Source organism: Capra hircus, chromosome 23 (assembly GCF_001704415.2).
Source record: "Capra hircus breed San Clemente chromosome 23, ASM170441v1, whole genome shotgun sequence".
NCBI lineage: Eukaryota > Metazoa > Chordata > Mammalia > Artiodactyla > Bovidae > Capra > Capra hircus.
The window spans coordinates 25,869,697-25,892,875 of NC_030830.1; the positions used below are offsets into that span (position 1 = coordinate 25,869,697).

General features: G+C 43.7%; 1 protein-coding gene across 1 annotated transcript in view; it reads right to left on the bottom strand.

The window, feature by feature from the left end:
- TFAP2D (transcription factor AP-2 delta) overlaps positions 1–22,694 on the bottom strand; it is a 61,094-nt gene extending 38,400 nt beyond the window's left edge. Inside the window, exons 1-5 of the mRNA XM_005696406.1 lie at positions 22,146–22,694; positions 20,634–21,131; positions 17,039–17,099; positions 6,459–6,624; positions 6,010–6,128 (exon numbers count right to left, since the gene is read on the bottom strand). Coding sequence (XP_005696463.1) covers positions 6,010–6,128; positions 6,459–6,624; positions 17,039–17,099; positions 20,634–21,131; positions 22,146–22,184 — 883 coding nt within the window. The 5' untranslated portion in view covers positions 22,185–22,694. The remainder of the gene's footprint in view (positions 1–6,009; positions 6,129–6,458; positions 6,625–17,038; positions 17,100–20,633; positions 21,132–22,145) is intronic.

The window sequence follows — 23,179 nt, forward strand, 5'->3', positions numbered from 1 at the left end:
TGTAAATGGTCCCCTTTCTTTTGCTGATGGATATTTATACCCTTCCCTCCCCCTATATTGTTTTTTAAAATATATATGTTGTTCAGAAGCTCAGTTGTGTTCAATTCTTTGTGACCCCATGGACTGTAGCATGCCAGGCTTCCCTGTCCTTCACTATCTCCTGGAGTTTGCTCAAACTCATGTCCATTGAGTCAGTGATGCCATCCAACCATCTCATCCTCAGTTGTCCGCTTCTCCTCCTGCCTTTAAGTTTTCCCAGCATCAGAGTCTTTTCTAATGAGTAGAATTTGACCTCTAGCCATGACAAACTGAAAAGGCTTCCCAAGTGGCGCTAGTGGTAAAGAACCTGCCTGCTGATGCAGGAAATATAAGAGACATAGCGTTCAATCCTTGGGTCAGGAAGACCCTCAGAGGAGGGCATGGCAATCCACTTCAGTATTCTCACCTGGAGAATCCCATGTAGCCTGGCAGGCTACAGTCCATAGTGTCGCACAGAGTTGGACTGAAGCAACTTAGCATGCACTCATACATAACAAACTGAAAGCCAAGGCATTTATGTTTAAGGACTTAAACTGTGCTTCAAACTCCTGGTGTTACCTGAGAATGCTATGTGAGCTTTTGCAAGTTCAGCAAAACTGTCCCAGGATAGCACCCCACTCAAGTAAACAAAACTTCCCTTCAGCAATACTCTGCAACTTTGACCATCAAGTGAGGTGGGAGTGATGGGCAAGAATGACCACATACCTGACTCCTCATATCTGTTTTAACACCACCAACACTGCAAAGATTGTAAAATGTAGGGAGGCAGTTAATTGGTGATTCATAAATAATAAATATATAGCAAGGATATTAGAACTAAGACAATAATATTGGCCAATTCTTTGAATGCTTTCCAGAGACAGTATTTTCCCCACTAAGAGAGTCTGGGATTATCCCAAGATCTCAGGAAGATCAATAAATTGGGTCGCTGCTGCTGCTGCTAAGTCACTTCAGTCGTGTCTGACTCTGTGCAACCCCATAGACGGCAGCCCACAAGGCTCCCCCGTCCCTGGGATTCTCCAGGCAAGAATACTGGAGTGGGTTGCCATTTCCTTCTCCAACGCATGAAAGTGAAAAGTGAACGTGAAGTTGCTCAGTCGTGTCCGACTCTTAGTGACCCCATGGACTGCAGCCCTCCAGGCTCCTCCGTCCATGGGATTTTCCAGGCAAGAGTACTGGAGTGGGGTGCAACTGCCTTCTCCAGTAAATTGGGTTAAGCAACTCTAATCTGAATTTTCCAGAGAAGGACAACTCTTTGGTATTGTAGATACCAGAGTGGACCAAGGAGAAGTCATAGCAATGTGATTAACAAGGGGAAATAAAAAGAACTTCAGCCTTGCAATAAAGTGGATAAAAGAAGCTGTACCAACCATTAGTTATGTATTTAAACCCTATTAAATGAAGGCATATGGGTAACAAGGAAACAATTACATTCAGGGGATTAGTATTACATTCGGGGGATTCTGAACTCAAATACTTATATTTTATCGTAGATCAAATATATCTGTACATGTGGACCAAAAAATAAATCCCCATTCTAAAGATGTACCTTACTAAAATGTCCCCTTTCAAACAGCTTTAAAAGGTGAAAAAAGTCAGCCACTTTTGAGTCTATCCTATTGGTTACTAGGTGCAATGATATTTGTAACCAAGTTGTGAATAATTTAAATACTATAAATTTGCATGAAACAGTCCTCTCATATGTTCTTAAAACAGTCCCTAAAATAATGACTCTAATACGTTGATTTGACAATGATGCTAGGATGGCACTGTTAGTAGAGTGATTCCATTTAAAAGAAATATAGAAAGGAATGATTATAAAAATAATTAAAAACTAAATGATTGAAAACCCAAAGCAAACATGGAAATCTAGGAATATCATGATGAAACCACTACTAGATTAGGGACAAGTTAGTTGTTGGTTCCTTTTTTTTGATAAATAAACTTTCGTTTGCTAATTTCAGTCCCCATCATAAGGAACCTTACAGTTCATTGTTTGTATCTTGACAATGGTTAAGTCATGCCTGCATGGAGAGTCTAGTTGGATCCCCATATACCTCTCTTTCCTTGTGATTTTTATCAAAATAGCAACAATGGAAAGGCTGAATTCAAATCATTCCCAGAAAGCAGCAGAGACAAGTACTGAAACGTCACAGAAGATGGACCTTCAAGAGATGTATTTCTAAGTGTGGTCAATGAGGCCAATCAGATATTACTTGTCTTGTTCTCAAGTGCTATACCAAAATGGGAAAGGGCTGAACCATTGCCGAATGCATTGGGTCATCAGGAAGTTAAATTTTTTCCATTATCATATGTGAAAAGGATCACCAGTCCAGGTTCGATGCATGAGCCAGGGTGCTCGGGGCTGGTGCACTGGGAAGACCCAGAGCAATGGGACGGGGAGGGAGGTGGGAGGGGGGTTCAGGATGGGGAACACATGTACACCCGTGACGAATCCATGTCAATGTATGGCAAAACCACTACAATACTGTAAAGTAATTAGCCTCCAATTAAAATAAATAAATTTGTATTTTTAAAAAAAGCATTCACAATCACAGTGTATTTGTAAAATGCAAATAAATTTGATTGAAAGTTAAAACAAAATTTCCAAATGACTGAAAAAAACAAGTATTCTTTCCTACAAAACCAGAGGTTTACAACAAAGCTGATGAACTATTTTTGACAAATAGAAATCTCATTTTAGAATTTCTGGAGAAATGCATCTAAAATGTTGCTGGCTCCTGTAAAAATGTTTGCTTGAGGGGCAAAAATATTACCCAAAGACATGGTCAAAGAAAGGTCCATGAATACCAACTAGTAAATATAGTAAAGTTTTAATAGTTACTAGCTAAAATTATGTAAGCAAAACATGCTTGAAATAACTAAATCAAATTCACATTAGCACCAAAAGGACCAAGATCACAAAATATTAAGTTCTCCTCTTATTTTAAGACAACTTGTAGTTTTTAGAACTGTCAGTCATGACGTGTGACTCAACAGTGAGTCTTGAAATAAATTTAGTGGGCTTATGTTTAACATTTAAAAGTAATGGGTCTACAATTAGCATTCTAAAATAATACAAAAATATGAAATAGAATAAAAATACTATAATACATATTAATGTATATAATATAGTATATAAATGAAACTTAAGATGTGCATGTGTGTGTGCATATGTGTGAGAGAGAACACACACTTGAAGGTCATAACATAATATGTGGGGAGATGAGAGATACAAACAGTCCTTTTGCCCTTAAACCTCATGTTTTCAGTTCCATCAAAATGCCTGGCCTGGAATTCAACAATAAAATATTTCTTTCTCTACATCGTGAATATCTCGGGGATTTCAAAAGCATCCTGTGAAAAGTAAGACGTATCTGTGGAACTCTGCTCAATGTTATGTGGCAGCCTGGATGGGAGCGGAGTTTGGGGAAAAATGGACACATGTATATGAATGGCTGAGTTCCTTCCTGTTCACCTGAAACTGTCAGAACATTGTTAAGTGACTATATCCACAATATAAAATAAAAAAAGTTTAAAAGAGAAAAACATAAAGTAAGATGTATCTGGGAAGAATACAATTTTAAGTTTCATCAGCCAAGGCTGACGTAACTCCTCTGTGAGCAGAGGTCAAATGAATAGAACACAGGTTAGGCATTTTTGTGATAAGAGAGGTTTGCTGGAAGAGTAGATGCCAAAACCAGGAGATTGGTCCTAGGATTTCACACATTTAACCTGTACCCTTTCTGGTAGCATTGCTCAAGGATTCCCTCACAGGGTACTTCGTGTTTCAGTTCAGTTTAGTTCAGTCGCTCAGTCGTGTCCGACTCTTTGTGACCCCATGAATCACAGCGCATCAGGCCTCCCTGTCCATCACCAAATCCCGGAGTTCACTCAGACTCGCATCTATCGAGTCCGTGATGCCATCCATCCATCTCATCCTCTGTCATCCCCTTCTCCTGCCCCCAATCCCTCCCAGTATCAGAGTCTTTTCCAATGAGTCAACTCTTCGCATGAGGTGGCCAAAGTACTGGAGTTTCAGCCTTAGCATCATTCCTTCCAAAGAAATCCCATAAAAAGCAAGAAGAAGAAATGTGAATATGTGCTTTTAGGGTTCTCAAGGTTTTACTGGGAAGCCTGGCATGCGCAATCCGTGGGGTCACAGAGAGTCAGATGTGACTTAGCGGCCAAACGAAAACAACTGTGATTATATTGTACGTCTTGTACTATTTGCCTGTATGTGCTGCCATTCCAGCATGTGAATATCCATATTCACAGACACCATGAATAAAGGTCTTTGCTTTTCATACTCGCTACATGAAAAGTATCTCAAGGAACATTTAAATCAAGGATCCTTAAACCTCATTATATATCAGGGGGTGTTTTTAAAAATAAAGATACGTGCACCATACCCCCAGAGACTACATTTCAAGTGGTTTGGGAATGGGGTCCAAGGATTTTTAATAACCACCCTCGGCTGATTTTACTGTAGATTTGCGTTTGAGAACCAATCAAGTTCTTCTATTCATGTGATTCTTGAATTCACCATTATATTTTGAACATACTTTTGTTCTTTTGTTAGGTAGCTATAATTTTAATGATGTTTTTACTTAAATTAAGCAGGAATCTGCTTCTCTTTTGAATCAACCCATGAGTCATTTTTTCTACTTTGTTCTCCCTTTAGTACTTCTAACCCCTATGAGTGGATTATGAGTCAACTTCCATTTGCCAGCTCTCAGTATCAGCACATACAGGCAAGTAGTACAAGACGTACAACATAGTAACAGTTGCTTTTGTTCAGTTGCTAAGTCACATCTGACTCTCTGTGACCCCACGGACTGGGCACGCCAGGCTTCCCTGTTCTTCACTATCTCCCAGAGTTTGTTCAAACTCATGCCCATTGAGTCAGTGATGTTTATTAAATGTTCATGGCCAATAACAATACTGTGGTTGTTATCATTACTACAACTAGGAAGAAAAGCAAAGATACCTGTTAAAAGCAAAATCACCAAAGTGATTTTGTCAAGATCAATGTCAAGAACACATTACTTCACAGAGTTGTTCAATAAATAGTGTGTGTTGATGATCTGGAAAGGGACAAGATATTTGTTTTTGTGTTTCACTTACATTTCACCTCCTACACTGCCTTACAGACAAGTGAGAAATCAATGCAAGAAAAGTGTCAGAGGTGTGTGCAGGTGAGTCTTGGCAAAAAGGTTCTTTCATTCATTTTTAAAACAACGGCATTCTAGGTTATACAACTCTCCCTGACATTCAACGGCTCCTCTACAAGGTGTGAAAGATGTCCAGTGATATCTTTTCTTAGAAGATTGAATGAGAATATGTAAAGTTTAGTTCTTACAGAAGAAACACAAAAGAAAAAATAACTTGAAAAAAAAAAAACTTTTGGGAATATGTTTCTACCTCTGTGTCTACCCCATTGGTTAGCCTTTTGGGTCAGCTCACTCGCTCATAAAGCCATGGAACTTCACTATACCTTAAGAGATGTCTACAGGATTAAGACAACGTGCTCTCAGACTCGTGACCATGCACTGAGTCCTGTGAACTCTTTATAAAGGATTACTGGTTATCCTGTAGGTCATGCTGCACTGAATAACAATTAGTTAAGCCAGACTGATCTGAACTTTAAAATAAACAATAATTTTAAAAAAAGCTCAGTTTTTTGTTGCTGTTATGTGGGGAATACTCGTCTAAATATCAAAATCTTCCATTGCTATCATCTTTCCTATGACTGCTAAGATTAGTAAATGAAATGATAGCTTATGAATCTACATCTAAGCCTCCTATTAAGTCTAACTGAATCATTACTATCACAATTAGTTGGGAAATTCACCTGTAAATCAACTGTCTTTAACATATAAACAAAAATGAAATGGCATCATCAACAAACCTGAATTTCAAAGAACTGCTAACCTTCCATCATTACTTTGCTGTGCTAAAAAGTCCTACCTTCAACTAAGGAAGTGAGCAGGGTAACGTTGGCTGCTTTCCGTCTTCCCGCGGGCAAGTTCAGACCCAGCCTATCCAGCTTCTCCCTCAGGCAGCGACCCCCATTCTTGGATTTTGCTCTGCCCAAAAACAAACAAAAGCTAGGTTTTGCAGGTTGACATTTAGAGGAAAACAATGAGAAGACTTGACCATCTGAGGTGTTCAACATGGGACAGAAGATATAAGGGCTGAGGGTTGAGAAGTGTGGTACCAGCACAGTTAGAAGATCACAGTGCCAGTGGCTTCCCTGGCCACCCAGTGGTTAAGCCTTCGAGCTGCCAATGCAGAAAGCGCAGGTCAATCCCTGGCCAGGGAACTAAGATCTCACATGCCACACAGTGTGGCCAAAGGATAAAACACCGCCCCCCCCCACCTCAAAACTACAGTATCAGAAAACTCCTTTGTCTTACCTTCTCAAAATGCCTCCCAAGAGTGAAGCGTTGAGGCATTCAGGGGGAGAGAGGCGTCTCTTCACCTCGGCAATGGTCACCTTGTATTTGGAAGTAGAACTGAGAAGGGACAGACGACCAGGAACAGAGCAAAACAAGTCTGTGGGGTTGACCACACAGGTGCCACCTTTGGAGGGAAAATGTATTATATATTAATGACCATGAGCACAGATACTAATGACTATATAAAACATAGTCACTATCGTGGTACTACTTAGGACTTGGAAATACACAGTATGATTTTTCTTATACATTCACCACCTGGGTCATCTCAGAAAGCTGCTCTGAAGCTGTCTCTTCCAATAACACTCAAGCTTTGGTTTTTAAATATCATCCAGAAAATATTTGTGAGGGTATGATTTTCATTTTAGCCAAAGTTAGCATCCTATGAAGTGCTGGCTGGCCCACCAATGTTCATTTTGCCATCATCCACACCAAGAAACACTTCAATTAGTTAAAAACCTCAGACTATACCAACTAGCCCACAAAGGGTAGGTATGATATAGCCATGGCTTTGTGTATGTGTGTGTACACACATATACACAATGAATAGATATAATTGTATTCATGACTTACTATGCACATAAAAGTTTTGAAAGCTCTGTTCTAAAATGATTGAGAACCGCCATCTCTCTTCCCTCATCTATCTTCCAAGTACAGGCACCAAAGTCATTTAGTCCCCAGGTACCATTGAAAATCATGTGCCCATTGCCAGATACTTCCAACCCACATGCGCATGCCTGCACGCTAAGTCGCTTCATTCCTGTCCGACTCTTTGCAACACTATGGACTGTAGCTCGCCAGGCTCCTCTGTCCATGGGATTTTTCAGGCAAGAATACTGGAGTGGGTTGCCATTTTCTCCTCCAGGAGATCCTCCAGACCCAGGGATCAAACTTGCATCTCCTGTGGCTCCTGTATTACAGGCAGATTCTTTACCGCTGAGCCACAGTGCAAGGAAGCCCTACACTGTGCATGGGGCACACGATCTTGAGTTAACATTAGAACATAGTAATACTAACATATAAAATGCTAGTGGCCACTAGCCACTAGCCGCAACTAGTACTGCTGTGCTTATTATTATTACTACTACTAGGGAACAAAGCAGAGATAACTGCTGTTGGCAAAAATCACCAAAGCAATATCCCCCTGCTGGTGCTCCTGGAGCAGAAGCCTTCTGTCTCCAGGATCCAGAAAGCCCCTGGAGCTTTTCTGTTCTCCAGGAATAATGGAGAACATCCCCTAACTTCAGGCAGCTGAAGTAGACTGAGGACCCAGAGCAATCCATCAATCATCAGTGGGGAAAGTTTCCTATTGTCAGACCTTCCCTTATTGCAAAAATCCTGAGCCAGTGTCTACACCACTACGTAGCCCCAGGATGCAAGGCTGCATGCCCCGGCACCAAGGGCAGAGCTTTGGAGGTTCAGTAGCAAGTTCAAATTCAAAGGTTACTTTTCTGAGCATACACTGGATTTCTTGAGTTACGGGCAATTTTAAGACCCATCTCCAGAAAAGGGTCAAGTTCAGTGTGGTTAATGAGAAAAAAAAAGAGAGAGAGAGAGACGACGATTAAAGAAAATGGGCAGGAAGTGTTGGCTAATATTTTTACTCAAAGGGTGGTTCTCAGCTGGTAGCACTGGCATCTCCTGAGAGCTTATCAGAAATGCTGAATCTCAAGCCCAGCCCCAGATCTTGAGTAGAGCCTGCATTTGAATGAGCCCCTCAGGTGGTTCTTTAAGTTTTGAGAAGCACTGGCCTAGGGCTCACCACCTGCCTTCCTTTCTTTGACAAAGCAGCTCAGATAGAATGTTCTGTCCATCAGGTCTGTGGCATTCAGGGTCAGGCGTGTTTTCTAGGCACAGAGGTTAAGGAACCTGGGAGGATCTTTAAAAAGCTAAAAGAGGCCACGGACCTGGGTGCAGAGGACAGACTAACTTTGCCCCACTCTTAGGGGATTTCTACTCCTGTGCTGTCTGGAATTCTTCCTGCTTTCCTAGGGTTATCCAAGATTCTCCTGAAAGTGCTGGCACCTACCAAGGTCTTTCTCCTGAAGCATTCCAAGGCTGGAAATCACCCTGAATGCCTCCTACCCCAAAACACAAGAGAAGATAATAAGAATATCCAAGCAGCCAGCTCACTACAGGTTGGAAGATGGGCCATGTACACTTGGCTAAATTCCCAATGCTAGAGTTTGGAAACTTGCCCTCAGTTTGAAATCTGAAAGGTAATAATAGTTTCAATGATCAGATTTGAAATCTTTTTCTTGGTAATTAAACTTGTAGTCAATATAATGAAAAAACATACAAATGCCTGCCTCAGGAGCAGGGAACACAACTTCAACTGTGCTTCTTCACTGCATATTCTCAGAGAAGATTCTAAAATCAATAATAATAATAGTAATAATAATAATTTCCCCAGATGTCTAGAAGTAGATCCCTGGTGGCTCAGATGATATAGAATCTGTCTGCAATGCAGGAGACCCTAGTTCGACCCCTGGGTCAGGAAGACTCCCTGGAGAAGGAAATAGCTACCCACTCTAATATTCTTGCCTGGAGAATTTCACGGATAGAGAAGCCTGGAGGGTTCCAGTCTATGGGGTCACAGAGACTCAGACAGGACAGAGTGACTTTGCACACAATGGTCTAGAAACTACCACTATACTTTCACTGATGCTCTCACTTTGTACTTGTAGATGCAAAATGTATTTTAAGGACTTCCCCGATGGCACATTGGGTAAGAATCCACCTGCTAAGTGCAGGGGGAGACAGGTTCAGTCCCTGGTCCCTGGTCCAGGCAGATGCTGTGAAGCAACTAAGTCCACATGCCACAGCTACTGAAATCTGCGTGCCTAGAGCCTGCGCTCTGCAACAAGAGCAGCCGTCACCATGAGAAGCCAAGTGGCCACAATGAAGAGTAGTTCCTCGCTCAACACAAGTAGAAAAAGCCCACGTGCAGCAACGAAGACCCATGCCCTCCTCCAGGGGATCTTCCCAACCCAGGGATTGAACCCAGGTTTCCCACATTGCAGGCAGAGTCTTTACCATCTGAGCCACCAGGGAAGCCCAACAAAGAACCAATGCAACCAAAATTAAATAAATAAACTCAAGCAACCACTCAAAAGTTGAAATGAATAAGAAAGTAAGTTAGGTATCAGTGAATCTGGATTTTATTGTCATGTAAGAATCATGACACGGTGAGCTTCAGAACTTAGGTCACACTGAGTTCATCTGAAGCAGGAATATTAAGAAGATAATACCCTGGAGGTTCAGTGGGTTAGGACTCTGTATTTGCACTACTGGGGGCCCCATGACACGGCCAGGAACAAAAAAGAAATGAAATGATAATGTTTTTACTAAAAATTCACACATTTTCACCTGAAAATAAGCCTTTCCCTGTGGTCACTATGAATCATTAGCAAATTTATATTCTTGCATAAATCTTCTTCTCTTGCACACTAGCCAGTACACAGTGGAAGACACAGGAATCTCACTCAGCTGGTCTCAAGTTTATTGTAGGTGTATGTGTTGTTTTCCAAGAAAGGAAAGGGCATAGTATTAGAACTTACCTATCTTGGCTAATCTATGGCAGGTGAGATATGAAATTTAGGGAGCTGCAGAAGATTGCAACTTTTCTAAAAATTAAAAAAAAAAAAAGTTAAATTGGGCTTTCTCCAACTGGAAAATTGCTCCCTTTGGACAAAGTGAACCCATGTGACAAAGTGAACGAGCTACTTTCAAGGAAGTCACTGAGTCTGCTACCTAACCAAAGGTGAAATCCCTGAACCCTAGGCCTTTTCTCCTGCATCCAGGTTAGTCTTCTGGCATATGCTCAAATAAGCATTTATTAGGTAAGTCACACAGGCTGCATATTAAGAATATGTTTTATGCACACACAAATTGCCTGGAGGATTTATTCTGTATTCAGGATTAGCCATCAACTCCAGAGTCTTTTATTTTTTATGTCACAGCATCTTTAAAGGGAATTTCTGTTACTTTGATACTTGGCATTGCTGCAGCCTTGGGGAACTCTCTTGTCCTGGCTGAAGATTTGGCAACTTGTAGAGTTTACAGCAGCGTGAGGAACCTGATGTCTTTCTTCCCAGTGCTTTATTTTTTAAGGAGGAAGAAAAGAGTCATAGGTCAACTTAACCAGAGTTTTGCATTTGGAATGAAGGTGGGACATCTCTAAGGGGATCCAGACTACAGATGGCAATGATGAGATTTCAAAGAAGGAAAGGCATGACAGGGTCAAGGATGCCAAGCCATTGACAGTGTTCCTCCCCAGTGTCGCTAGCTGAAGTTCCTCATGGTCCCTGCATTGCATGTCAGCTCTGATTAATCATGCAATATTCATTCTAGATCCAGCACTCCAGTTAGGGGCATCTCTCTTGCCATTGCCAAAGTCCTCATGCCCAGCTCTCTTCTCCAAAGAGTACATCTCTTTTCCATTCATAGTGTGCAGAGGCATAATACTTCCACGGGACTTATTATTTTAAAAATCGAAATTTGGAGATAGAGATTCCTATTTCCAGTGAGGCTTCAAACTCAGATGGGTAGCTATAGTAACAGCATAAGAAATCACCTACGCAAGGTCACTTGTCTAGGACATGGCTATCATAAAAGGGATAACTTTGCCACAGCTATATTGAAAAGTCAGCCAAAGACGGTATGTGGGGCAAAACCAGCACAAAACAGAGAGAGGCAGATCCTCCAGCTGCCAGACTTTGTCAGAGCCTATGAAGCTAAAAACAGCGCGGGGAGGGAGCTGCGCCTCTCCTGGTGTAGCCGGGGACGGTGTCGGGGCGGGAAAGAAGTAAAACGTTGGCCAACTAGTGAACCACGCCACCTTAGGGGAGTAGTTCTGGGCCTCAGTCTGCCCGTCTGAAAAGTGGGATGCTCACACCTGCTCTATTTAACTTGAGGAGGTAAATAGGCAAAACGGAGGCACACGCCCTCAGCATCCTGATTTAAGCCACTCAACCCCACCATTGTGCTGAGAAGCCGCCGCGGAGCTGGGTGCGAGCGGTGGAGCGCGACAAGGCCCCGCCCACTTTGTGCGCGGCTAAGGAATCGGAAAGCCAGGCGCCGCTGCCTGGGCGCGCTTTTTCTTCTCCTCCCAGGCAATTAGGGCCGAGGAAAGAGCCCGGGCCCTCTCAGGAACTGCGGCTCCCCTGGAGCCCCTAAAGCTGCCTCTAGGCTACTCACCCCCACTGGGTGCCTTCCCGTCTCGGAACAGAGCGGGTGAAGGCTAGAGGCCCCACGCGCTCTGCTGGTGCGATCAATACTTCCCGGCGGGCTTCCGGGCGCGGGCCCGTGCGCGCAGCCTCTCCAAAGCCGCAGCGCCGCCCCAATCGCCGCCGCCTCGGTGTTGACATAATTAGACCAAATCTTGAGAGCAAAATAAATGTTCTGTTCGCCTTACAGCCAAACAGATGTTTACAATTCAAATGAAAGAAATACAAACGGCAGGGATTTTTTTTCTCTCTCTCTCCCTCGTTCTTCATCTCCAGTGATCGCTCGTTTTTTCTGACACATTAAAAAATGTGTAAGCGATTACAGGAGTTTCCTGTCCCTGTTTGTTCTTCGGCTGCATTTCTGCGAGGTGCGGGTGTAAATGGGGTGGGGTGGGATCGTTCTCGACTGCTTCCTCTCTAGCCTCTCGACCTTCTCCATCCCCAACCCCCCATGAATCCCCTTCCTCCACGCAAAGCGGATGTTAATTGTAATCAGACACCAAAGGGATAGGGGCTTAACTGCAATTAAATAGGCCTCGGGATACTGTATCTGCAGCGAGTTGCAGTGTTTAGGAGAAGGTTATGTAGTAACAGGTATTACTGGATTACCAGGTCTAAATGCGCTTCTCCGGGTGCGGATTCCACGCAGAACAAAAGAAAGGAAAGTCTGCATAGAGAAACTACCGTTTTAAGGTGGCGATGGATGTGTAATGGTGTGTGTTGGCGGGGGGTGGGGAGGGTGGGGGTGGGGAGCAGGGGGTGAAATTAATCCCCATTCCCCAGCGCAGAGCGTGCTTTGGCTTTTGGTGATGTTCAAAGCAATAACGATATTAAGAGAGGCAGCAGTAGGCTATGGAAAAGTAGCACCCCCTCCCCGTAAAATATATTTCCCACAAACCAGGCCTCTAGATCCTTTCCTACATGAATTTTAAACTTCTTAAAGGAGACTGAATTCTGGATCTGCAGCATCTGTATTTGGGTAATGCAAGACAGGTGAGGCTCCTGGTGTATTTCTGACAATATTTCCGCAATGGATGAGCCACAGAAATGAGTTTTGGAGATTTAAGAGCGATTCCCTGGGCTCTGACGAAAGAAGAGGAACAAGGCTTCTCAACCCGCTTCAATCTTACTCCTTTAAAGAACTGCTGCAAGAGCCAAAAGGCTCTCTCTAACTCCAGTTCCAAAACTCAGGACCCTCGCGAAAACCGAAAAAGCAGAAGAAAGTTCATCTTCCTGCCCAAGCCGCCTGTGGGCAGCCATGAAGGCTGCAGACAGGAAGAGCGATCAGGCCCATCCCCTGTTATTGGCAGACTGGGCGACTGATGCTAAGCTCCATTTCACGGAAGCGTTTTTTTTTTTTTTTTTTTTTGAAATTAAATCAGATCTGACAATGTTTGTACCGTAGCGTAAATGCCTCCGCTGGCGTGCCAGTCACCTCTAAGCGATCTGACAAACTCCAACTCTCTTAAAACGTGCAGAGTTCAGATCATATTAATTCCCCAAAAATGTTTTGATTCAAAGTAGTTTGTATTTTGTGTAGCCACGGGCAATCCGGTAAGCGCTCCTGCCTGCCCGTGGCCGGGTCCGCTCCCTCTCCGCGTGGCCCAGAGGCTACGGCGGTATTTAAGCTTCTGAAATTAGCCTGGGGCTGCAAGGCAGAGTGATCACAAAGCGAAACAAGGGCGCTTCCCCTCTTCACTTTTTTCATTTTTTTCTTTCTTCCTTTTTTTTTTTTTTTTTTTGAGTTTGCCATTCCGATTTCACACACAAAAAAGACCAGGGCCAAAATGTCACTTTTTCACCCAAATATGGAAAAGCTATGTCTTCTCTTCTAATCTCCATTCTCTTCTGAAAGCCAGGAGCCCCTACCCAACTGAACCCCTACCCCCGCGATTTCAATCTGGATACACTCATTATTAGCTTCATCATCATCATCGTCGTCATCAACATTGTTCTCCCTCTATTAAATTCTCACAGCAAGAAATGAAAGGGACCAGCATCTGACAAAGGGGAGGGGGCCATGAGGGAGCCTCAGAAGATTCATGGGGAAAAGAAGAGTGGTTTTTCCTTTCTTTCTTTCTTTTTTTTAATGATTAAAAACACAGACGACTCCTGTAAATAGAAGCCTCATTTCTTCAAGAGATGCCTTTTGAAACCCACTATCTGAATATTCAACGAAGGCAAAGCTCCACTCTGTACGTACAACATTAATATGATCTCTGCAGAATTTGCTACTCAGAAATATTAACATATCAAAGCCGATGCCGGAGGCGAGAGAAGCTATCGATACGCGAGCACAGGGTAAAGTAAAGATTATTGGTTCTGATGGTTGGAGTGGCGGAGCTGCGGGCAAAATCGTGCACACCATTAACCGAGAGTGAGCGCGCGGGGAGCTGCACCTCCGAGGCGGTGGCAAATATTTTATCTAGGTGGTAATTACCTTGCCTCTGCCCCTCTTCCGCTTTCTTTGGCTATAGGGCTTCATTATAGGCAAAAACAATGTAACTACTACTTACCAAAGTGAGTCAGGGAAATGGTATTTTGTTCTCTGCAAACAGAAGTGGCTAAATTTAAGAACGGAGACACCGCTGCTCTCCTACCCCCAACAAACCCGCACACACAACACTGTAAACAGGACAGCCTCTCCCTGGTGAATTTGTGTAGGGCATTAAGAGATCTTTTTTTCTAGAAGAGCATCCAGGGGTCTTGAGAAGTAAAAAAGAATCTCTATTTTTTCCCCCCTCCCATTGCAAATTCTAGAAATCATTAGTAATTTAAGTTTATCCAAGAGCTCAGCAGTAGAGAAACCATGGCAAAAAGTTGTGCTTTTCAAATCATGTTTCATATGGTGAGTAACCTGCAAAGCTCCATCTGAGCTATATTGCACAGTGTGGTCATATAGCAGAGCGCTTGAGTTAAAGTCCTCCCAATTCTTAATGAACAAAGGTGACTTGAACTATGGATATTAGGATGCTGTGTGCTGCCATGACAATGGAGGCAGGAAACTTCCTTAACTGTTCTTGAAAAAACGAGTCCTAAGATGAAGGACGTGGGCCGGCGGCAGGATAAACACCGCCTTTTTAAATACAAGACTCCCTTGCTATCCATTTGTAAATTGTCATGAACATTGATCGTTTCAGAGTAAACAGACACACCGAGACACACTCCCTGGTCTCTGAGGCACAACTAAGTTAACTGGTCTTTTTTAAAGACACGTGGAAATGGAATAAACTCAGCAGCTAAATTCTGAATTCCTTCGCATGGAGGGGGATGGATCAAGCTTAGCCAAACAATAGATATGTAAACCCCAAGTTACCTCCCATTTTCACTTGGAGTCCTGCTGTTCTTCTAAAAGATCAATATTTGGTTTAAAATACATTCAGCTGTGATTTTTAGGTGAATGACACCAAATTCTACAAGAGCAATCAAACATCACCTAAGGAAAACCATTTCCGGGGCTCTGAGAGGATAGGAACGCAGTTCCCATCTTGTGGTGACTGGAGAGCGTTGGCCTTTCGTGGATAGCTGGTGAAGTCTATTCCGTAAATCTCTTCAAAAATTCAACTCATTGCACAGCAGCCTGTGCAGCCTTTCCAGCTCCCGGCCTGGGTCTCAAATAATTCTAACCCCCTGTCAGCTATCGTATGATCTGATGCATTTGAAAAGGTGATCTTGGAGCAAGCGCGGAACTGAACGCAATAACGCAGTAGCGCGAGTCGGGCTCTGCGAGGAGCCGGCTCCGGGCGCTAATTAGTGGCGCTGTCCTTCAGCACCACCGACATCTTCGTGCGCCCTGACTGCTTGGCGTCACCTTTAGTGTGGCCGCCTCAACACACTTGTCACCTGGTCCCTCTTTCACTGTGTGTTTTAACCCCCTGGCTCCAACAGTATGTATATTTTATTTCAATTTTCACTAGTCTGGGCCTATTTCATGTCTTTTCAATATGGCAGAGTGTTGGCCTAAGCTTAAATCTGGCTCATTTTTTAAAAGTCTTTGTGGAACAACACTAGCAGTGGCGGGGGGCGGTGGGGGGGACAACTTTCAAATCTCCATAGGGTGAAACAACAGATTTAAATAGCCATTTTCCATGTAATGGCAATCCCAAATATCCACTCTGACAATAGTCTCTCAAAGGAAAACATTCTGTTTTCTTCCCACCTCAATTTAAATGGAGTTTCACACTGGACACTGGGTTGTAAAACCTGCAGTTTAAACATGAAAGAAACCAATGCTTCCTATCCATGCAATCCTTTCTTTGGAAAAGCACTGTAGTCTTTCAACAAGCTTTGAAAGGGATGGAGAGGGACTGAAGAACATTTATTTGGTGCCATCAGGATTGACTCAGTTTTTAGTGGTTCAGTTACAAGAGACAACTGCGGCCCTGGAGCTGGAATTAGTCCTGGTGAATAGGCCATGTCTTATTAATTCGTATGAAGTTGGGATAACAGCTGGTCCCGCTTGCCTTGTGTGCTCCTCGGGTTACTCAGCTTGCTAGGAAAATAAGCTTCAGAAGCTCTGAGTACAGTGAAGTGAGGAAGCCAGTGAAATTGGCATTGCCTTGAGGGTCATAAAATGTCATAGTTCAAAACCTTTTGTCAAAATGGAACATTTGAGATGCAGCCGTCTTCAGTGTCTGGGCCGAAATCAACAGCTCTCCATTCTTGTCTTCCCCCCACCTTCCCATTCCATGGGTAACTCTGGGTTCAGATGTTTTCCTCAACAGATGGGAACAAGAAAGCTTTATCTGGTACAGTTAACACCACCTCCTCTTCTCACCCTCCCTTAAAGAAAGAAATGTTCTGGACATTTAGAAAAATAAGGGCAGCTACAATATTGGTGTTTCATTAGTTTTCCCTGAAGCTCAATGAATTTAGCCTTTCATAGAATCCTTCAAAGCCTCAAGCTAACACCAACACCTCAAACACCCAGGCTGTGGCTAGCACATTTAAGGCTAAAAGAGACCAGAAATTCTGCTCGAGGATGTGACGATGGGGGAAGGGTTTGTGAGAAATATTTTTTTTCCTTCTTTTTTCTTTTCTCTTTTGCCTCTAACTTTGATTCTGTCACTGTTTCATTGAGGAAGAGCAAATCTCTTCTATCACTCTCTTTTGGGCACAGGCTAGTTCAAGCCTCAGTGGAGTAAGGGAAGCTGTTTAATGTGGACATGCCTGTGTGGGACAGGCCTAATTGACCAAGTCATTGTTTTCTTTATCATCAGGAGAGGATCTGATGTTTAAAGCACCTTTGGATTTTCAAAACAAAGTAACCAGTGAGAGAAGAATGTTTAGTTTCATTATGTTGTTACTTACCCCTTCTTATCACACCACCTTGGCCATTGAGAACAAGCCCACATTGGGCTTCCACAGAGCCCTTAATGAAAGAGAAAGAAATACAATCACTCATGTGGATACTAACAGATACATGAGTTAAGTCTTTCAATCTGCCCAAATGCTGAACCCCATATCCTCATTACCCCATAGTAGACATTTAAAAGCAACCATTGAGCTGAAGCAACTTTGGCAGCACACACTATTGTAAGGGGGAAAAAAATTGCCAGAAAAACCACAATCTAAAAGTTGTATAAATCTTAAGGTATGCATTTTAGAGCACCATACAATATTACACTTCAAAGCACCTGAGTGCCTTTTATCTTGGCATAAGAGAATGAGAAGCCCTTTAAGTCTCCATCAAGGCACATAGCATATATATAGACAGTTTCCACAGCACTTTCTGCATGGAGCAAATTACACTGTAAGTGTCAAGTCTGGCACTGCAGGTTTCTTGGGAGCTCAGAGGAGCTATTTCAAGTGCAGGATTCAAGGTATCTTATGAAGGTACTGTTTTACCCCAGATGTAGGAACATCCTATCATGCTACCCAAAATGTGTCTTATAGAGGGAACACCTTCAGCGTCACTCACTGCATATCTCCAGGCTCCTAGTGGATTGAGGGATCATTTGAGCTGGGAAGAAGGAAAAGGCCTGCTGATTTTTGATTAAGAAAAATAAAAATTTCTGTCTCTCTCTCTCTTTTTTTTTTTTCCTGAGTCGAAATGTGTTAAAGGCTCATTTTCCTTTACAAACAAACGAGGTATTGGACTTGAAAGAGGCCTTGAAGGGTGTTAACCTACCCAACAGCCCGTGAAGAGTTAAGTAAATGCGGAGAGAGTCGGTGCATAATAAAAACCCACTTTACAAAACAACCTTTACAGCCCTGGCTCCCTTTTGCTTCCCCATTTTCACCATATTGAGGCAGGCCTGTAAGACCCCCCTTTTCAACTTACTCACGAGCTCTTTCTTATTTTAACTGTTCTGCCTTAAAGTGATTATCAAATCAATATGAAAAAAAAAAAACTTAGAGACTGAGCATAAATTAAAGCGGTGATGGGAAAAGGTGTGACAGTTTCCTTTGTTGGCCATAGCAAATCTTTTTAGGGGACTCAAAGATGGAACTGAAGCCACAAGACTGTTTGCATCTGTTAGGCAGACTTAGACCGCCCTCCAAACCATTGGACTTTCACTTAAAATTCTGTGCAGGGAAAAGTATATTTACATTTGTTGCATTTGAAATGAGGCATATGCTGATGAATGTTTTAAAAAGGAAGAAATAAAAGGAGAGAGACGGGTTTCTCCCACACATCCCCTCCCCATTTCTCTTTTAAAAGTAGCTATGACTGTTTTTCTTTTTCATTTTGACAACTAAGTCCAGGAGGAATGGAAGAAAATAACTTGCCAGAATTACAACTTTCTCCATATATCCCTATCTATGTCAAAAATGTATATAAACACTTCTATAGACATAGATACATAAATATATCATATACCTCTGTTCTTCATTTCTGCTATTATCTTGGAGTGTGTCTCTCAGTATGAATTTTCCCTCAGTGTGAGCAATAAATGGGAAAAAGGAGGTTAAGAATGTTAAAAAAAAAAAAAAACCACACACACACACACAACAAACAGGATGAAAATAAAGGTTTCAAAATATCTGAAATGGAGACGGTAGAGGCCCGGAAGCTCTCCAAGGGAGGAAACCGCTTTTCCTCCTAGGCTCTGGCGCACTGTTAAGGTGTTTATTTTCTTAGAAGAAAGGAATCTTGGTCTCTTCACTTAACAAACTTTCCCCTCTCATAAGTAAAACATGTTGTTTGGTCGGATGACATTGCATAAATGACCAGTTGAATGGCACTAAGTCGAAAATTGGATAAACTACGGTGTTCTTTTGCACGGGATTCGCTCTTTGTCTGGTGCTTGCAAATGTTCTAATCCCCTCTTTTGAAAAATGCCCGGCTTTGTGCCTAGCACAGAAAAAAAATTTGTTCAGATACAAAAAAATCAGCAGCAGACGCGGCTATTAAAAGAAGTAAATAGGTTTTAGTTGAGCTAAGCATTGAATGGCAGATTTTTTTCCTCTTGAGACATAAGGAGATCCTTGTGAAAAATGTAAAAATGCCCTGAGCGTATAAAATTATTTCGTGAATGTAATTGTAGAAAGTCAAGGTTTATGGAGCCAAATCTTTTTTCTTGTGCACCGATCTTGTGGCTTGGGCTCTTTGTTGGGACTGTAAGGGCTTTCACTTTAATTTTAAAATAATCCCTTGCTCAGAGGTAAGTGAGGGGGAAAGATTTTCTGTGCGCAACGAGGGATCTCTTCTGTCTCCAAATCGTGCTCCTCCAGAATCTCCCTTTTCGCTTTGGGGACCTTAGAGAAAGTAGCCAGCTTTGTGCAGACTCACAAGCAAAGCTGTAATTTCAGCCAAAAGAAGTTACAAATTTGTGTCTTCTGGGTCTGTTTGGGACATGTGTAGACTTGGAAATATGGCTGTGACAGTGTATCTACATAATTATAAATTCTATTGTTGGCAAACAATGTGCAAAAATACAGAAAGAAAGTACATCATCTGATTGAGTCATGGCCTTCACTGTATCTGAATTCCTTCCTTCCTTCCTCTTTCTTTTTTCCCTCTTTTTCTCTCTACCTGTTCTTTTTTCTTCCTCCCTTCTTATTCATTTTCTCTCCCCCCCGCCACTCCCCCCCCCCCCCCCCCCCCCCCCCCGCCACCCCTTTCCTTATTTCATTTCCTTCTCTTTAAGGAGTTGCATCTTATGTAAAAGTTAATGGCTTGGAGAGACAGCAGAAAAAAAAATAACAAAGTTGTGAATCGTCCAGCGGGTGACGAGAGTGGGCACTCCTCAGGCAGCGAGAATTAGGTTCAAGCCTGCACCCGGGTCAAACGCACCGTGCAGAGGCTTTAACTGTGGTTCATTTTTGAGGATTTCATTTGGGATCCTTCACTTTTCACAGCAATCTAGAATATTGGTGAAACTTTCGCTGGAGCTCAGGGCTTCCCCCTCATCCCGCCCCGCAAAGTTTTGGAACAAACCAGCCCCCCTAGTTCATAGTAAGCGCCCCACAACCTCAGTCTGGGACAAATGCCTGAAACACGCGCGTAGACCCAGCAAAGCGCCGAGACTGAGGGTGCGATTGGTCATCAACTTATCGGGTCTTACTCTGAGTCCAGTTGGCTCAACCTCAGCCTCCTTGATCTCCCCCACCCCATCCCCTCAGGGACAGAAATGCGGATTCAAAAAAGACCTCGGTGCCGACCGCCGGGAAATAGGGGCCCCGAAGCTAGCCGGACTCCCGAGCGTCCAGGTGAAATGCCTGCTCCAATGAGAGGGACAGAATGGCACACGCCTCCTCTAATTGTTTTGATAACTTTCCATAAGTGGTGTGTGTGTGTGTGTGTGTGTGTGTGTGTGTGTGTGAGAGAGAGAGAGAGAGAGAGAGAGAGAGAGAGAGAGAGAGAGAGAGAGGAAACGGCTTACAGCCGGAGTATTAACGGTGCGGGAGGGGGAGGGAGAGGAGGGGAGGGCGCAGACAAATTCGCCGCATGCTTATTTACCTGCAAGTCGTCGGCTCCCGCGGCGGCCAGCCCCAGGCTGGGCCCTGGCAGGAGTCTTTGATCTGGGTGCATTCCATACTGAGAGCCATGGCTCATGAGGGACAGGTCGTGACGGCGGTAGGCATCGAGGCAGCCCAGCTCCCGCCTCTGCTCGTCCAGGCAGGACGACTTGAGCGCCCGCGCATTGTGCAGGTTAATAAAGTCGGCGGGCTCCCCGTGGTGGATCTGCTGGTAGTACTGCTGCGAGTGGTGGAGCGTGTTCAGAGAGTAGGCGTCGGGGGTGACGGCCGGGTGGCTATGCTGAAACTCGTAATGGAAGGACTGGTGGTGCAGCGGGGTGTACTGGTGGTTAGTGGAGAAGTAGGGGGACGCAAACTCGGTGCCGGTGGTGGAGTAAGTTAGAGGGGAGGAGGAGGAATAGGCGACAGTGGAATTGGCTACGGACTCCAAACAGCCAAGCTGCATCAAACGGTAGCTGTTTGATCCGTCGTGACGTATCTGGAAGGAAGAGGGGGAAAGGGGAGAGCAGAAAAACTTGAGGTTTGTCATTTTGCAACCGAGGCGCAGCTCTCCCGGAGCCCGGGAGCTTTCTCTGGCTCTCCAAGCGGCGCGAGCGCGCGGGGCTCGGGCCGAGCCGCAGCCGGGCTCCGCGCCTTTGCCAGGGAGCGGCTGCGAGCAGGCGGACTTGGGGTGGGCGGCCTCGTCCTCACAGTCGAGAGCGCGGAAGAAAAAAAAAATCCCCCACCCTATATAGGTGCGGTGACACACACACACATACACACGCGCGCGCACACACACACACACACACTCAGCCCCTGCCCAACTTGCGCAGGGCGCTGGGCTCCGGGAGCCAGGTTTGCCATTGACTCCGGGACTGCCCGGAGCAGAACGAGAGAGTCCACAGGCGCCTCGGAGCCTCTCCACCCGCGCCCAACAGCGAGATGGCTCGGCGGTCCCCGCTGGGATGGTCTGCCAGAGCTTCTCAAAATCATTATCTATGTTTTTTTTTTTTAAAAAAAATCCAGTCTGCGCAAATCGTCCAACTTGCTCATTTCTTAACCATTTGGGGCAAGGAATCCGACCCCCCCAACCCCTGTTCTGCTTTACTTTCCTCGAATAAGCCCATTCCTAACCGGGTGCGTGTTCCCCACCCCCCCTTGTCCACCTACCCCCCCCCCATCAATCTCTTTACTTTGCCTTTCTGAGTATCTTTTCTCCATCTCTATCTCTTTCTCGTCACCCCTCCTCCCTTTCTTTATTATTAGGATTATGTTTTTCCCCCTCATTATGGCAAATGTTTCTTAACGTGGCAGAGAGTTGCCCTTCCTGGCGACAGATGTCATAACGAACTTTCCTCCCTTTCCTTCCTTAACTTCCCCCCGAAAGCCAGATTATAATTAAACGTAACGGTCCAATATAGATTAGAGACAGGGAAAGCTGCCACCGCCGCCGCCACCACCGCCGCCACACACACGCGCGCTCAAAAAAAAAAAAAAAAAAAAGTAATAATACCTCGGCATCGTGGACTAGTCCCGGAAAGGTAGTTGACATGTTGGGTTTCTCCGAAAGCTTACGATGCAATTTCCCCCTCCAAAAAAAGAATCGGGAAAAAAATCCAAACTTCTTGTATTTTCCAATTTTTTTTAAGGAAAAAAAAATGTTCTATAGATAGAGATCTAAATTGTAATGGCTTTGCCCGGATCAGATAGCTCCTTGCCTCGTACCCACTTAAAAACCTGTAGGAACAAAATTTTCCCTCTGCACAAAAGCAGCTCCCTGGAACAGATTTTGTACTTGCTGAGTATTTCTTTGGCTGATGTCGTAGGTCCCTTGGTAATATAGAAGTTTTGAAAATTAAGCATCAGCACTGAGAACTGGGAGGACAATAGGCAGAAGAGATTTATCCCAGGAGACAAGGAATAAATATTGTATCTTCGCCTAATAAGGAACTGGAGGTTCTTTCAACATTTTTATCCATTTTTCCAACCTTTATCATGCTTTTCTATACCGACTGAGGTGGGGACTCATCTCTGCAGAGAGCATTTGCACACATTTTATTGTGAAGATAAAGATCTAGCCCCGCTGTGTGTATATTAGAGATAGAAATATATATTAATTAAAGCTTCCTTTTCCAAGTAAGTGTTCATTCCTATTGGTTCCACTCCCTGGTTGCTGAAAGCTGCCTTTTTTTTTTTTCCAATGAGCACCCAAATCAATTTCACCCAGATTGGGGTATCTGCCTTTGCCCAAGTGGGAACAATACTCCTCTCTCCACATTTACATGAATTCGGGTTATTTTCCCTTTTTTGAAAGGCAACACCTGGCAGTAGCTTTCACTTTCAGCAGCTTTAAAACAAATAACCATGATGGGCAGTCCCCAGTTTCCATCATAAAGAAATAGTGTAACTGGCAATATACTTAAGAAAAATATAAGAGAATAAAGACTTGTGACAAGATTCTACATTTAGGTGAAACGTTGTCTTCCACTTCTCAGTCCAACCCGTTTCCCCCTCTTTTTGTATTTTCCTTCTTCCTTTTCAGAATGA